The 18,131-nt window shown below is 35.1% G+C and overlaps 3 protein-coding genes across 11 annotated transcripts in view; 1 reads left to right on the forward strand and 2 right to left on the reverse strand.

Annotated features, from left to right (window-relative positions):
* The window catches only part of LOC105201847 (lethal(2) giant larvae protein homolog 1), a 27,013-nt gene extending 15,524 nt beyond the window's left edge, over positions 1-11,489 (reverse strand). For all 7 annotated transcript variants that reach the window (XR_005575601.1, XM_026133250.2, XM_011170097.3 and 4 more), the window contains exons 1-2: positions 11,271-11,489; positions 1,317-1,414 (exon numbers count right to left, since the gene is read on the reverse strand). Coding sequence is in view for 6 of the 7 variants with exons in the window: in XM_026133250.2 (XP_025989035.1) it covers positions 1,317-1,414; positions 11,271-11,354 (182 nt within the window). In the remaining variant the exon portion in view is untranslated. The remainder of the gene's footprint in view (positions 1-1,316; positions 1,415-11,270) is intronic.
* LOC105201842 (protein C10) overlaps positions 11,346-18,131 on the forward strand; it is a 40,619-nt gene continuing 33,833 nt past the window's right edge. The window contains exon 1 of one of the 2 annotated variants that reach the window (XR_005575602.1): positions 11,346-12,686. The gene's annotated coding sequence lies outside the window, so the exon portion shown is untranslated. The remainder of the gene's footprint in view (positions 12,687-18,131) is intronic. The other variant, XM_039453820.1, reaches the window with a different exon arrangement.
* On the reverse strand, positions 14,092-17,298 carry LOC105201846 (glutaminyl-peptide cyclotransferase). 2 transcript variants are annotated; one of them, XM_039453817.1, is made up of 6 exons: positions 16,817-17,298; positions 16,209-16,352; positions 15,470-15,733; positions 15,231-15,389; positions 14,864-15,089; positions 14,092-14,786 (listed from the first exon to the last, which is right to left on the reverse strand). In XM_039453817.1, exons 1-6 carry the CDS (start codon positions 16,931-16,933, stop codon positions 14,632-14,634), a joined length of 1,065 nt encoding a protein of 354 aa, XP_039309751.1. In that variant the 5' UTR covers positions 16,934-17,298; the 3' UTR covers positions 14,092-14,631. The 2 variants fall into 2 exon arrangements, with proteins under 2 accessions (XP_039309751.1, XP_039309752.1); XM_039453818.1 differs by lacking the exon at positions 16,817-17,298 and adding an exon at positions 16,542-16,796.

Raw genomic sequence — 18,131 nt, forward strand, 5'->3', positions numbered from 1 at the left:
CAGAAATAAACATATAATTTCTTATTGAGATACAAAAATTTTTTCTGATTTAAAAACTGTAAACTACAGATAAAACAAATCTAAATTAAGCACAAGACCATTTACGTTAAATTATTTAAATTGCGTATCTCTGTACAAAAGTAAAAAAAAATTTTAATTTGTTATTTAATATAATTAATCTAGAAATAAACAATATCAATATTTATATTTGCTTCATTTATAATATTTTGAAAATTTACAAATCGACGATAAAATCTCCATGTGGCTTAATGTAATTTTTAATTAATGGATTTTGTGCGATAATTCCTGTGTGCACAAGTATGTAAATTAAGCAAACGTTGACATGGTCGGGAAACGAAAGCAACAAAGTATTGCAAAACCAAATTCGCGCTTAATATTATGAATTGTTGAAAACTTTAATCTTTCGACAGTCAGCGACCTTCTTAAAATGATTACGAAATATTCGTGCTTCGACTAAACACATAATACAATTGGTCAGCAGTTCTCTTTCAAAGTCGAACATTTCGATCAAACGTTGCACGTGCATTTTAGCGAACAATCGATATCTCCGATTGAATCCTGCATTATGCAAATGTGGTTGCTTTTAATCGATGAGTTCAATGCGACAGTTGTCTTACCCGGTTCTCCCGGTTATCCTTGATAAAATTAGAATTGAGAGATGTAAACTTGAGCCGATGTTCCTTAAGCTGTTAAAGAAAGTAAGTTAAAAAACTTCCATTGAATTCTTCAATTAAAAACAAATGTATTCACATAGTGCGAGATTGTTATACGCGAACACTATCGTGGGTTCTAAGTGTGATTTAATGTTTCTTCAATAATGCCCTGCTCTAAACAGAGCGCGGGTTTATAAAACATACCGCAAGTGATTTATGGAGTCTTTGTTAAGCAATCGCTCGCGGCACCACGAAACAGATTTTCCTATTGCGGCAATAAAAAAGTCATAACAAGTATTTAAAATCAACTTAATATTTATGACAATAATAACTTTCCATTTCATGGAGAATGTTTAGTGAGTTATAATTAAAGATTTAAACCGTTCCTTTAAATAAAATCAAATTAAATGCAACGCGTTTAATGCAAGAATTTCTCTAAAGTTTTTATATAACAAATAATATGTGCTATTGGAAGTTTTTGTACTTTTTCTCTTGCTGAGAAACGAAGCCTCTCAAGGATTAATAGATCGATACGCGCGTCATCGAGTCCTGGCAGTTGCGCCTCGGGACCAGATTATAAATACCAAACGGGAAGAAAGCTAGGTAGACGGAGGCGAAGAAGCAATGAAAGCAAAAGGATACACCTTGATGGCGCCGGATGCCGTGCCGATGATCATCAGCCGCAGACTCGGATCCCATGCGAGAGCGGTTGGCTTGTTCGGGAAACCATGCTGCACCGTCTGCAACGAATAAGAGCGGATCCATTAGCGACGCTGATTTCGATCAATTTCCTAACATCGTAAACAAAATTATGTTCCTCTCTCTCTCTCTTTCTCTCTCTCTCTCTCTCTCTGTCTTCGTTGATACTTATTGCGTTGACCATTTAAGATTAAAGCCATTTGAGATCAGAACAATTTAAAAGATCAAAACAATTTTATCGTATAAAAAATTTACGTTCAATTTACTTCAAGAAATTTCATGTTAAATATAATAGTGTATATAATTTTGTTAACAAGAAAAGTTGCAAAAATATTAAAACTTGTAATTATTTAACAGACATTACAAAAGCATAAAAAATGAAGATTGTTATCAATTACAAAGCATGTATTATGAAATTTCGAAATAGATTTCAATCGGAATTGTTCAATTATTCTCTAGATTTCTATTGTGTTTTCTAAAGAAAAATAATATCGGAATAATTTTAGATGGAATCTATTGTATTCTGAACAGTTTTGTAATGAAAATCAGTGAATACATGCATTGCATGACATGTATATTTATCGTTAATATATATTGTAAATTATTTTATTATCTTTATTTATTATATTATTATATAGATATTCAAATCAAAATATATTAAAAACATTAACTAAGTACATAGTATGTTTTAAATCATAACAACGTGTATCAAATATAAATTAAGCAAGATAAATCATTACAGAGTAAAATAAAGTAATTCCAAAAAAAAGATAATTGCTCATATTAAACGTATGAATACTAATTTAAAGTCAATAGTCATTTCCACATTCGATATAATTTTCTAATTAATGCTCATTATCATATTATCGCTTCGAAAAATTCCCGTTTTCTCCAAAAATTTCAAGAATATTCGCGTGTATTCAGTCACCTCCATTCCCCCTTTCGATCATTCAGCAGTCTTAGGAGCATAATTAGGAACGGTATTGAAGAGTTTTGGCACGAATATTAATGGTCGATTTAGGTGAAAGTTGCGAGCTAGTTGGTGCGACTCTCGCGATGAGTCAGATTTTGACAGTGCCCGTTAATCGAGCGTGGCTTATCGTACCCGTTCATACCTACACGCGCTTGTGTACATACATCAGCATATGACGCGATATATGTTTCGGGCTGCGGTGAACGTGTCTACGAAAAGCAGCCAGAGGTTAATAAAGACCTGCACGAGTGATGAAATATTGTTGTTGCGCGGTTACCGGTAAATTCCACATGGACCACGTTCATTTATTTCCGTCTCTTCCCATGGCCAATTATAACACCCGCGAGAGAAAATCACGGGGTACACAAGTACGTCCCAGAAACCTAAAATCTTTATACATTCTCTCTAAAATTTAAATGTGCAGAGATACTCAAAATGATTCTTAAAATTAAATCGAGAGCCTTCAGGGCAGTAATTTTTCCTTATTCGAAATTATCTTTGTTCCTTCGAGAGATAAGTAATTCTATATTGAATCATTAGGATCGATATACACTGAATGAATTAGCGATGCAGAGAAATCTCCTTGGATAGAAAAAAAATTACGTTTCAAAGCTATATATCAAGCATTTAACAGCTGTAAACGATAGAAGATAAGATTTTCCGTGAATTGAATGTGCAAATGTAATTAAACTTGTTAGTCATTTAAATGTATTCTATTTTCTGAAGATTTTAATTAAAAATAAAGTATTTAATATTATTTGTTGTAGAAAATTGTAACGATACAATTTTAGTTTTGAAAAGAAAAGAATTGCAACCAAAAAAAGATTTTTTATAAAAAAGTATTTGTTAAAAAAATAATAGAATTAAAAAAATTAAAATTAAGATCAAAATAAACAAAGTTTATATTTTATTTGGAATTTTCATTATAGAAACTTTCATCATAATATTTCTGTACAACATTACACATTTATTACAGGAAAAAACACAATTTTACAAATCAAAATAACAGAAATTTATTAAAATGTATAAACCATCTGCAGAAATGTATAAACCAGAAATAAGTATGTCTTCGAGGCAATAGTTTTTTTTTCAAACTTGAGATTGTGATAGAAAACTTGCGTCATTACTCGCATCACAACCGCGAATTATTTCAACCGACTATCATCAAAATTCCTGTAATCCATTTGATAAATAATCAATCAGGAAAAATGTACAATAAGGAAAGATTTCTCTGCATAGAACCGATAAGTTTTTGATAAAAAAAAAAAAAAATCTTGGCAACGCAGATTTCATCGAGAGTTTTGTTCTCGCTGATAGATATATCGACCTGAACCGTCACGATTAGAAAAACCGGTGGTCCCGCACCTTGGCTCCATTTCCATGAGAAAAGGTGTCACTACCTGCAAGTTGTGTTAAACACGATCCTTACGAAAGATACATCCTTAAAGGGAGTTAAAGCAAGACTCTACGCTAGCATTCTGTGCAACAAAGAAGCGCGTGTCTCTCCCCGCTTCTTTCAAGTTAAATTCGTAATGAAACTCGCGAGCAAGTAAACGAAGCAAGTAAAAAAGGCTTGATTTTGAAAACATGATTGAATTAATTTTGTCTTATAGTCAGTACTTAACAGTAACTACAGTTAAAGGATTTATCGTAACAGTAATTTACTTATTTTTTTTCTAAAGTCTTTCTCTCTCTCTGCAGAAAGTTAACTCAAATTTTTTTATCACGACTTCACGATTACGTAAATTACGTTTTGGCGTTTCGATATATGTATAAACGGTTAAAAATCGATTTTTCATATTTAAATATAAATGAAAATGTAAAGGTAACTTTGTACTGGTCGCAAAGTATTGATGAGAGTTCTTTACGAACCTTAAACGTGGAATGGGGCTACGGTTTACGATCACATCTACAGCGCGCGAGATACACAAATTGGCAAATGCTTCTTCTTCTTCTTCGCGAAACGAGGTATGACACCTCTTCTTTTTATTTACTACGCCTTTCTATGCCGGTTTCTCCCTTCTTTCTGTCTCTTCAAATAACGCGAGCGTGCACCGATGAATGGAAAACTATTCGCGTGTCGCTATTTTCGAACTGTTCGAGTCATTTGCATACCGGAGAGAAAAAATTTTCCAGAAAAATATCAAGGTGATTAAACCGCATTTGCTTCGCGACAGTACTGAATCGTTAAATTCATCATTAATGTCAAATTTAAATTGAAGAATTTATTCTAACCTTTTTCCATCAGATTTCAATTACAAAAAAAACATAAATTTATCTAAATCAGAAAAAATTACATGTTTGAGATTGGACTTTTCCGATCAATAAAGTTATCATAAGACAAGTATAATCGATTCAATGATGCAGTTAAGAGAACGCACCCAAGCAAATACGAAAAAAGGGAAGGTCCCGAGGATCTTATCATATTTTGTTTGCACGTAATGCTGATATCATCATCTGCTATCTGCGATATATATATATTGAAGTTTTTCGTTCGGCGACGAGCTATCGAGGAATTAAGCATAAGATATACCGAGTACTCCAAGAATCATGTCACGTTAAGTTGTTAAATAAGACTGATTAGTGTATGATGTGTAACGATATTTCGGATTGCTTTTTCGTAATTAAAAATATTGTATATATATATATATATATATATATATATATATATGTTAATAATAAACCAAATATATTCAATGTTCAAATATAGAAGAATAAATTTCTCTCTAAAAATTTATATAAAGTTTGGAAAGGATTACTCGATCAAATTACTCAGGAATTATCAAATCAATAATATAATTTTAAAAGATATTGTAAAATCTTAAATAATCAAGAAAAAAATGAGATATTTTTTCTTATTAATAAAAAATAAAAACACTTCAATCTTAACTGATCTTTTTTCATCTCAACATTTATAGAATAATGTATGAGCTGTGATCAATATTCTAAGAATATCAAATTTTAATACATCAATCAGGTTAAAGAGTGCAAAATGAGAAAATTAACAAGAAAAATTTTCCGAGAAATAAAGTATTTTATCATTAAAAAATGAATACACAATGTTGGAGCAACTGATTTAGTGTTATTTAATTGGATAATCATGTTTGGGATTAAGTTTACTATCGCTGCTAGAGAATTTGAGTCTTGCACACATTCTTTCCGCACTTCGTGGAACTTCTTCGAGAATCCACAGCGCAGGGAATTAAATCGCTATAGGGTTTCGCGATAATGCATACGATGCACTTAACGGCGTCAGCGTGTCGGTGCATATGCGTATAGAATATTCTTATGGTGTTATAAAAAGCATCAATAATTCTCTACCGCTCGTTTAAATATATCGATTATCATTTACATTAGCAAACAATAATTTAAAAGCAATTTTATATCTATTCTCTGGAAATTTAATTTGTAAATAATTTAAACATTCTTTCGAAATCGTAGCTCTAGTTATCTTGCGTTTGTTTTTCATTTCATAAAATTATATATTGCACAACAATTAGAAAACATCGCATATCTACCTACAATTAAATTTCAATAATTTCCTTATTGGTAAAAATAATTAAATTTGAAGCACTTCGGACTTCAAATCTCTAATGCAATAATAGTATTTTTATGTCTTTTTCTAGAGCAGGTGCAATATTGACATGTTGATTTCCGCGTAATTCACTCGAAAAAGCTGTTCCCAGTCACTTGTACGACTGATAAGAGGTTTCGACGTTTCCTGCAGATTGGATAGACCCAACAGCAGGAAATTATCTGCTGTGGGGGCTTTCGTGCATGCGTGCACCTTGTAAAACGCGTTCATTCTTTCAAACAATTGTTTGATCGCGCGTCTAATGAAGCATAATGAAAAATGTAATGCCGCATTCAACAAAGACTGCGGTTTCGTAATACTTGAACAGTTATTGTCAGCCAAATGCCGCCTGTTTCATCGTTAACCAACTTGTTGAGTAATAGCCGTTTCTGCGCCGCTTCTGCAGAATATCTTATCCGCAAGTAGCATACCAAGTAGAAGAGCAAATTCCTAACCGAATTTTTTACTAAGTCTCTTGAAAAATTCGATGTTTCTTATTAAACTAACTTTCACGACGTTAACGATTTCATGGAACTCTGGTCCAGAGGTTGGTGCCATATGGCGATTATAATTTTCCCGATTTTTAATTATACTCCAATTTAATTAAAAATGAGAGGAAATTCTAGCATTTTAAAAAATATTTAATTTTTAATTTTTAGATAAATTAGAAATTCATGAAATTTATTACTTATTTTTAATTAATAAAAAAAAACATTTAAAGAACAATACAATCTGTTCTCGCATTATTATATCAAATACATCATTATCTTGACAAAAAAGAGTAAGATTTCTTGACCAAAATTTGTGCCACAAATTTTGTCAATGGAAATTTAATGTACGAAAATTTAATTAAATGACCGCATCTTTGATGTCTAAAACTAAATTAAATAGCAATAAAATTAAAGGATGTAATTATAAAAGCAAACATAAGCGACAAACACGGCTATTAAGAATCAAGATAAAATATTATATAAGTAAAAAGTGTATCAAGATAGGTGAGCCATCGTTTTAAATTCTTGTTACCAAGGTCGATCAAGTTCTGAACACGCCTGATTTCTGCAAACATCAAAATTCTTCATGCACGCAGCCACATAAAGTGGCCGTCTCTTATACCTTTGTAACGAGGTAAAGAGAAAAATGTGCGACAAAGTTATTTTAACAATTATAATGTTGTGCCTCTTTCCTTGATGCCTTTCAAATCGCATTCTTGCCATGGAAATTCATGGCATTTCGTAAGCAAACACGTTCTGATACATCGGATAATATGTTGTCGGCTTTGAAGCCCCCCACTGAATATGCAGCCGTTTACGATCGATGCATGGAATACCTGTGGTCGAATGAAATCGTGCGATGTGTTCGCGAATAAATAACGCGAATTAACAAGCCAGTGCAGCGTCTGGTCTTATTGGAGTAACGGCGTTTCGCAAATACACTCCTGCGTGTTGCTCACAAAATATTGAATTTCGAACGTCCGACGATTTATCTCGACGAAATAATCGATAGTGGGATGACACAAGATATATTTTCGACGAGATAACAGGATGTGTGTATACAGTTTAAGCGTAAGACGCCTTTTTTTACATAATGTTACCTTTACATAATATCACCGACGTAAAGTGGAATTGTTTCGTGCAAAAAATGCAGTGTCTTTGATGAACGAATCTTTCGCTTCGTGGGAAACAAAATATTGTACATATGCACATATGTGTAATATTTAATATATATACGGAAAGAAAATAATTTTGCTTCAGTATATAAAAATTAGGTGAGATATAGATTTTAAATTAGTTATGTTGGATCATTCAAATAATTACTTATATAAAACACTCAAAAATGATAATACTGTAAAGAGTTTTAATATTCTAGGAACAATAGCTTGAGCGTTCGATATAATTCTTTAGATGGGCCAACATAATTATTTTCAGATTTATATCCGACTAAATTTTTAAATACTTTAGCAAGACTTCTTTCTGTGAATAGATTATCTTGCTTCCCCCTTTAACACATGAAAGATTTGTTCATCAAAGTGCTATATTTTTTACTCGAAGCACAATGTGCAGAAAGATTTTACAAAATAAAAAAAAAGAAACAGGCACTTTCGTAAAAAATGAGCCGTGTGTACTATGTCATAGAAAAAAAAATGTAGCGTGTATTTGACTAATGCCAGATTTCGATCCGCAATCCGTCAACAAGCAACGTAATAAGACGGACGTAATGATACAGATGCGGAATAAGCCCATTACGCGCTATGAGACAATCGGTAGCAAATCGGTGTATACAAATGTATTATGCGGCACGGAATATTTCAGAATTGACGGAAAATTAACTTCTAACGTTATCCTCCGTGAAATTCAGAGTCAATTTCTGTTAGCGAAACGTGAAGCATCGGAAAATCCAGATAACATTATATATCTTCAGATTTGCAGCAAAGATTTTGTTTGAATCAAATTTTTAATTTAGACTCGATTATTAAGTTATTAAATATCATAATATAAACAAATGTAGATTATGCTTCATGTCTTAAGAGAGAATTAAACAAAAATGTGAATCTATGATTTTTTCAATACTCTATGGAATGCATTTTGTGTTTTCTAATTACGTCAGTTGTGACACTGCAATTGCCGATAAACAAATAAGATAAATTTCCCGGTTTATCGATTGATCATTCACATTATATGCAAACGCAACTTGGCTCTGTAAAAAAATTAATCGATGAGTCGATGAAAAAACTCGACTATATTTTACGACAGGAGCTTAAAGATTCGGTCTCAATCGCGGAAATATTTTAAGAGAATTAACCCTTTCCCTATTATCCTGGGTATTTCGTGTCCGATCGATACTTCATACCTAAACTGAAAAACTTTTGTCATTTTTTTACATTCATTGTAGAAAGTTACAATTTTTTAAGTCAAATTTTAATTTTTACCCAATTTACAATTACTTCGATTATTAAATTATACACTACAATTCATTATTTTCTCAAGTTTCAACATTTGTTCTAAAAAGCTGAAAGTATGTGAATTTTTAGAAATTTTTTTAACCATTTTAAATAGGCGAAAAATAAACAGATTCGAAATACCCAGAATGCTAGAAATGATGAACCGTTTTGAGCATGATATCACAAGGGATAGAAGAGAAGATACATATCTATAAAGCAATTGCGAAAAACGACAGCGAGTGCATCTTTTCGTTAGTCGCATACTCGTGTAAAAATTATTATTGCGCCGCAGTTGCAGCAGATGAATAAATAAACCACGTTGTAGCGCGTGCATGGACAACGAGCAGGGGAAAAGATGAGAATATACAGGCAAACGATAAAAAGATACCATTGGTACAGACGGTAACTTGATATACCCGGCGAAACGAATCGCTCAAACCTGTCTGCACGAAGAGCAGGCCAGAAACTGCAAAATTTCCGCGACGCGGACGCTTTGATTCATCACGATTCTTGTTGAAAGAGTAACCTTATTCTCTCTCTTTTCCCACATATGTTTATAATCGTGTTTCTAAAACCGCGTTGGGAAAGTAAAGTGCTTGAGCAAGTCCCATAGGCGTGCGGGATGACAATCGGGAAGTTGTTGAAGCTAAATAACTGTTATTTTGTAAGGAGTAGACAGAATGAAATGAACATGTATGTGCTGTTAAAGAGACTCGTCGTTTTTTGTTAACACATGGTGCAAAAAAATGTACATGCGTTAATTTGGAAAAACAAATGTTATGAAGAAGATCCAATAGTTCACCTCTGATTGCACGATATTATATTTTCTTTATACAAGTTTTTATTTCAAATGGTGACTTCCCGGATTTGCGCAGTATCTAATCTAGGTACTTTTGAAAAACTATCATATACACTTTCTAACGTTAATAACTGTAACTGTGAAGTGTACCTTCGAAGAATTCCAGGTAAATTCCTTTCATTGAAATGGCCGACCGTATCAAGATATTCTGAACATGTATCACTGGCAATGAGTCACACGTACAACTAACCAAATTTGCAATCTTTTTAGCTTTTCATGTGTGTAAAAAAATTTATATTTTTTACACACACTTTTTTATGAATTATTAAATATGACGGATTTCTTGTATGAAATAACGTTCAATTCATTTTATATTGTCTATTAATTACAAAGAAACATAGGAAAATGAATACTTCTTTGCACACATTTCATGCATTAATAAAAATAACGGTTATCTTGTATAGAACAACGTTCAATTTATTTTCTTTTAGTTTCACTTAATTTTATTTTGTTTATTAATTACAAAGTATAATAGCTATCTAATTTTAGAAACTTTCCAGTTGTCATGTAGTTTTGTTTTGTAATTTTGACCTAACTTTCGGACAATGCACACAAAATTCAATAACTTTCGATTAGAAAAATGCAGATATGCACAGAAAGAAATTTTGTTTATGTTAGCAAATTAGGTCTGTTTAAGATTATTAAATTCTTCCAAGAAGATTTTATATTTTAGCTTATATACAAAACAATGAATTGTCTATACTAATTTTTTTCTGTGTAGGTACAGAAAAAGTCATGATATATTGTATAATAAATATATAAATTGGAATTTAATTACAGTCTAAGAAAAATCTTTAATCTATTAATATTGAGAATAGTTATTTGGTTTCTTTGAGTAAATGATTACGTCTGAAGCTTTTTCATATTCCAATTAAGAACCCCTGTTAATAATAATATATATTATATATTATTAATTGTTCTACAATTTATTAGTAATTAAAATCACGTGCACAGATTTACCTAATATTTTCTGAAGAAAAGTAAGAAGAGAAATAAAAAAATAGCTGAATTTGAATAAAGAAACCTATTGTGACTGACAACGAGCTTCATTTTCTCGCTACTGAGATGCAAAAATTACAAGCAGACTTCCTGGGTTAAAAGATAAAAAAGAAATATTTTTGACTGACAGATGTTGAATTTATCATTAGGTGAGGGAACAAGGTCCTCATTCACGTCGCATCTTAAACGGATTGAAAATCGTCTTCGATTGAGGGAGCGGAAAAGATTTCGCCGGTTAAAAATCGAAAATGGGTTTTCCATATACGCAACGTGTGTTTGGACGCACGTGTTTCCCACGCCTGCCGATAGGATTTCCAAACAATATGCTTTTCCAAGGCACGAAAAGCCGGGGTTCAAGTGATTCATTTAACGCCCCTCTTTCGGACGACAAAGTTGAATCATTTTGATCAGATCAACGTCTGGCAACATCGCCCCCAGACGTTCGTTTCAGCGCCCATTCGCGACGTGTTTCGCACCGGGTGTGGGCGCGAGAGCCTTATCCTCGCCAGGTACGAGTGTACCCGTCTCTCACACTCTCTCTTTCTTTCGCTTACCTTTCGAAAAGCGAAGAGGTCCTTCTGCAGCTTCTGCCGCTCGGCCGTGGGCTGCTGGCCCTTCCCCCTGATGAACTTGAGCATCTCGATTCGCCGTTAGCCCAGCGTTGTATGCTCTTTTCTTCTCTCTCTCTCTCTCTCTCTCTCTCCTGCTGTCTCGTCCTCGCTCGCTCGTTCGCTCTCTCTTCTTCTTTCCCGCAACACCACACGAGGGAATCGTCCGTCGCACGTCACACGCAGGTACCGGATTGCACGCACGTTAACCGCCGGTCGCGCGTAATTAACGCATTCTTGAATGAACGTCGCGCTGGATCACGTCCGCGCGCGCGGTTACGAGACGCCGCCACCGCCGCCGCTGCCGCGTTATTTACCGTCCGATTCGGCGCTGTGTTCACGGTGAACGCGCGCGACCGCGCGAGCTCCGATATAACACCGCCCGCGCGCACACGTCAGTGTCCCTTTCTCTTTCAGTATTATCCACCCGCGTCCGGTCTGGTTTCCCGCCCCGCGCGTCGCCGCAACGTCCGTCGCTCCTCTTTTTTCTTCTCCCTCGCGCGCGCGCGCGCACGCGTGTGCACGTTTGCGACAGCGACAGCGACACTCTCGTGGCGACCGGAGCTCGTTGCGCTCGAGGAATCGCGCGATGTGTCAGCTCGCCGCGCGACACCGATCCAAGTTGCTCTATGCGAATACGGCACCGAAGCACACCCTCCGCCGCTGGGGGGACGCTCGTGGACGAGGATCGTAGTCCGAATACGACGGGGCGGCGCCCAGGTGTTTCACGACGGAGCGCCGGGCGAAAAAACGTGCAACGATGCGCGGCGCAACGGAACGCAGAACCATCGAAACGCACACACCACGGGACAACCAGGAGGCGTGCGTGCGCGCGCGATCACTCCACGTCGCTTGCTACTCCGCGTCTCTCTCTCTCTCTCCCGCCTGCTCCCGCCGTCGGCGCGTATACTCGACCGCTCGCATCGGCGTCGTCGACTTTCCCACCGCGCCACCCGCCGCGAGTCGCTCCTGGTCTGTCCTGGTCGCGCCACTCCAAACTCCAAGTCGCTCTCTGAGTCCGAGCAAGTCCGAGTTTCCGCCGACTTCGAGCGTGTTCCTTCGGCCTCGCTCGGCCGCGCTCGGCTACCCCCGGTCGCGCTCGTCGCTTTGCCGGCGGGTGCGCCCGAACGAACAATGACCTCGATCCATCGACGACGCCATCGCGCGTCGGCCATTACTAATCATCTTCCTAGCCGACGAAATCGTCTGATCGTCGCGTTGGATTCGTTTCGATCTTCTCGTCGTCGTCGTCGATTGGACTTCGTTTTGATCTAGCGTACCACGCTTTGCGTGTGCAACATCCCGATGATATCGATCTCATGCACAGCCGACGAAATACGTGACGTATAAAGAGTCACTCTGGTAGGTGGACGCGTTTTTTTAACCTCGCCGCGCTTGCATATGTTTTTTTGTCGCTGCGAATATGTCGTATATATTTCGACAATCGACAATACTTTTGCGACTGGACGATCGAGGCGTCCGTCGTACGTCGAATGTTTGCGATCGGAAAAACTGTCCTGCGTGATTTTCGATTCTTATTTGCATACAAATTCGTACGCGCGCTTCGTCGAAGCGTTCGACTATCAACGACTTCGTCGGTACCGGCGACTCTCCCGCCATAATTCCAGTTTTTTTTTCTCTCTCCTAATCGTTTTTCTCCTCGATATTGGTTGCCGCGATTGTAACAAATATACTGGAGTTCCCCGGACTCCATATGAAATATACGATCTGATGATACTCCGGTAACAGCTTCAGATTTTAAAAATACTTATCAAACGGACCGTTATAAGAATACTTATCAATGCTTTCGACACTTGAACGTTCGTGTTAAGACTATGGCATATAAAAAAAGTTAAATAGTAAAATTTAAGTAGTAAGCGAATCATTGTAATCAAGAACTTAAGACTTAAGCGATAGCAAATCCAAACTGTTGATTCTCTGCTCAAGTTTTTTTGTGTGTCATGGCCCTTAACGATGTAGACACACGTGAAACGTATGCTCATATTATATGTATTCCGAACATGTAACAGGACGTCACGCGACGTTTAGTCTCCATGATTTCCTGCTGGACGTTCACATCGCGCCTCAATATTATGATCATTGTGATGAGTACGCGTACGATGCTAAATTTTTTTATATTTTTTTTTTGTCCGAAAGAGGTAAATTTTTACCAAGTTCGTGGAAATTTCATAACAACACGACCTGATAAAAAAAAATATATTTTATTTTCTCATGAATATCTTTCTATGTTTATGTACAGAGTATAATCGCAGATCTGTTAATTTACAAAAAATATAGAATTTTTGTCTTATCTATAATAATATATATACTAGGTGAGTAAAAAGTATTGGTAAAATATTTCGAAAACAAGACATTAGAATTATGTTTTACATAATGTTTCACCAATTATTCTTAATTGAAAAATCAGTAACTACGAGATATTTATATTATATTTTATGTCGAAACATGCAATAATAAAGTATAAATTATCTCGTAAATATTAAAATTTGCTTAAATATAATATTAAAATCAAGAATCAATTGCATTTATTTAAATAAGAATATCTCTCGGATTGCAAATCAAGCCTGAATTTTAAAATGATAAGTAACCAGTAATATCAATATTTATTCTTATAGCAAGTAAAATGATAAAATCAGTATTTAAAAAATAAGAGATTTGCTGTAATTTATTAGCAATAATATTATGATATTGATTTTTCGATAACTCTATTTTAATGCTTTTATAGGCAGAATAATTAGAGGAATCATATTGTGTTAAAAAATCATATATAATTTTATTTTAAAAAAGGCGATAATCTTAAAAAATTAATTTTTTAAAATTAATTTTTATCATTATTTGTTGCCCTTCAGACTGTACAACTTTTGTATGAAACTTTAGTTCAAATGGTTTTGAGATATTTTACCGATCCTACACTTTTTACTCATTCTGTATAATATTATAGCTGCGTCTACATAATAAATTAATTACGTATATAAAATTAATTACGTATATTACAAATATCACGTTTTTCATAAGAAAAGAGACGTCTTGCTAGATGTTTTTGCAAACGGCAAAAGATTTCGAAAAAGCTGTGTGCAGCTCAATGTAAAGAATTCTATAAATATTGTGGTGTCCGGAATTTCTTATTTGTTCGATAGATATGTAATATTTCGTAAATTTAGCGTTATGCAGACTTTAGACATTTCCCCTGATATTGTTTGTACATATATGTATATCTTCGGATTGACAAATAGAAGCACACTTGTTAATTATTTCTCCAGGATACGTGTAACACTTTTCAATGTCATTAGACAATCGACAATTGTAAATAAGAAGCGACGAATACCCTGAGTATCTTGTTGATATTCTCTGTAGTCTTCAAGTCAATGTTGTGTCGATTGTCGCCAGATTTGTGCCAAAAGGGCGGAAATGGGGTGGGTATTATATGCAAAATAGGCACGTCTAAAAAAAGGAAAATGCAATGTACAGTGGGAATGTGCATGAAACAACCTTCTCACGAATAATTCATGAATACTTACCTTTCTTCATAAAGGGGATATGATCGTCTTCGATATGCGCCTCGAACGAGTACGGTTGAAAATATTTCTGTTCCGGTCTGCCATATGAATACGATTCAAATTTCCTCATTTGAGCTAATTCCTTTTCAATACTGACTAGCAAAGAGTACCATTTTTCGGTGTTTTTAAAGTAATTGTAAAACGTCGGATCAGGAGCGCCTATCAAGTCAAGAAGGACCAATACGTCCTGTAAAAAATGTCACATAAATATTAAACAATTACTATAATGATTACATGATTCTAATATAAATTTAAAATATATTATGATGTGTTATATAATATTTCTAATGAAATATTTGTATTGATAATGTAAACACGCGATATATACCATTCTATCTAATTCAGAGAAATTTTCTCCGCCGTAAACATTTTTTTTATTGTGCCATTGTTTAGCTAAGTGTTTAGCACCATAAATCGAATCGTGCGGACCCCATTCCTCGAAAGCTTCTTCTCCATCAAAAAAAATTAACATCAAACTAACGTCTTGCTGAAAAATATAAATGATACATACAAATTTTCCAAAGTTTTGTATGAATTGTCGATTTCATAATATTCTGTATGACTTACTTGTTTATTCAAGTATTTATTCATGATAGTTGCCAAATTAATTAGTTGAGCACATGGCACAGCACTGTCTGTAGCTCCAATAAAGTCTCGTTCTCTCGTATACTTTGAATCGAAGTGGCAAGCCAGCGCTAGATATCTTTTTGCATTAGGATTTAACTTTGCTATTATGTTTTCAAACTGCAGCTTGCCAAATACAGGCGTGTCAGCTTGGAATAGATCCGATTCAACTGTCCAACCCAGGCTTTCCATTGACCTTTTGATATACTGCAAAAAAAAATACATTTTTGCTAATGTTACAGATAAGACGCTGTTACAACATTGCAACATTTATAATTACGTAGACATTTACAGTTATCGTCTTTTCAAAACAAAATTTCTTATAACAGTGATATTCATTATAAACCGAATCATTATATTATAAATTCAATTTATGGCATGATTATTCAAATATATGAATGAGTGAAATAGAAGCTTATTTTATAATTTGATGGTAGCTAAATATTTAGCTTTCAGCATCAAGTCTTTCGGTTTGCTGTTTCGAATTTAAATAATTTCTATTCACATTATTTATAAAAGTTTTCACATTTCCACAAATTAAAAGTTTATGTTGCGTATTATTCCGCGGAAGAGATGTCCCGCGGAAAATCCAAACGATTTTCATTCGTCCATTAACATTCTTTCAGATTCGATTTCGTGAAAATCGGATATTCTTATGCGCTTCTTCCTATTCACTCCTTACCTTCTTCACCTTCGCGTGCTCAACGGTTCCTACGATCCTCACGACACATATGTTATCCAATACCTCATTCGTATGAGTTACGTTCGTGAGATCGGACAACGTAGCGATCTGTTTATTCGTCAGCGATCCAGGCACGTGATAGTACTGGAAATCACGTAATAATATTGACACTTGTCAGAAAAGGCATCAACCGGTGGTGTACGATAGACTAGAGAAGGAAAGAGAATGATGATGATGAGTGATGAAAATAATGAGGGGGAGTTTTCTTCTCCTCCGCAAGGAAAATGGGCGTGTAACGATGAAAAAAGCGGTGTTTGTTTGTGCGTTACATACTTTCTGCCTCGTGAGTGGTATCGCTCTCGAGCCATCTCTCTCGGTCGCATGCGGTGATACGACGACAAGCAGGAAGAAGACGCATAACGCTAACATATCCGTGCTTCGTGGCAGCCGCGCATCGACTGAGACTGAGGACTGAGCCGCTCAACGCGATGTAAAAGGACGAGAGCTCCGTCAGCTCCGTTCCTCGCGGCTGAGCTGGGCTGAGCTCTCTGTACTTTCCATGCTTCCTCTTTCTCTCACTGCGACGCTTTGCCATATGCCTGTCTTACCTCGAGAAGGGATAACTGCATGTTCCGAACATCGTCCTGCGCAATGGACGGTCGATGGAGTATCCCACACGACCCACACACCACATGCCAAAAGAGAAGCGATACGATCGCTAACATCGCGTTGTGTTCGACGGGAGAAGTACAAGGCTTTAGTACTGCACTGCCGACTGCGTCAAAGATTCTGCTGATCTTTCCTCACAGACATTAGATGAATTGTGCTTTATGACGCCAAGTGTCTGTTGCTTATGAGCGACGTATCAAGACAGTATCAGTAGCAACGAATGCCGTAATGAATAATGTAATAATTGCTGATTGCAAAGAATGATGACTAAGGACATAGATAATTGGATAAAATATTGTGACAGAGTAATTGATCATTGAGCATTATGAGATAAATAGAAGCTGGCTAAAAAGAGACTACATAAAAACAAGTGACGCAAAAGAGAAGGGTAACATACATTGCAAAAGACACATATAGAGAAAAAGTAAAACGAAATTAATGTCGAATATCAGTTTTTCCATTTCAATCTCAAAATATGATAGAAATTAATTTAAGAGCTCACAATCAAACACAAACATAGTTAGCTAACACTTGAACTTAAATAATTTAAAAAAGTTTAATTTTACAATTTTTTGTCACTTTTAAATGTTCAATTTTCACATTTTTTTCTGTAATTACTAATTTCAATTTTACATTTTATATACTCCATTCTTTTTTAATTCTTGCATTTGGAGACTTTTTTTTTAATTGGGGTGCTATCTTTATGTGCAATAAGAAAGAGAGAGAAAGAGAACTTGTAAAACAAATTATAAAATTTTTAATAAAAATTGTGTTGTGATTGCATATTAAAATTTCAACTTCCATCGCAATTCAATCAATAAGATTGAAACCGACTGTTGGTCAAGTAACAGTCATCACTGTGAAATAGTGATGTGCTTAGTTTTCAATCTGATACAGTTGTAACGGTGTCTATGAATTGAGGCCAATGATTTTTTATCGCGGTAATTTCGGGTTTAACGATCTGATACATTCTAAAAATTAATTTCTGCATATTTTACGAAACTATTTCCTGATTTTAAAGTCTTAACAATTATTATTACGTTACAGCACACAATTAATTAAAGAATCCGTACGTAACCTCCTTTCATAAAATATTGTAATTTATAGCTGAATTATGATATTTAATTATACCGTATAGTATAACACCCATAGTGCGAGAATTGTTCGAGATAGAGGACAATAGAGGATGCCAGATACGAATGCTAATTATATTTAATATATTGTTATTTATTCTATTATCTAAGTATAAATTTT

The sequence above is a fragment of the Solenopsis invicta genome, chromosome 9, assembly GCF_016802725.1.
Source record: "Solenopsis invicta isolate M01_SB chromosome 9, UNIL_Sinv_3.0, whole genome shotgun sequence".
NCBI lineage: Eukaryota > Metazoa > Arthropoda > Insecta > Hymenoptera > Formicidae > Solenopsis > Solenopsis invicta.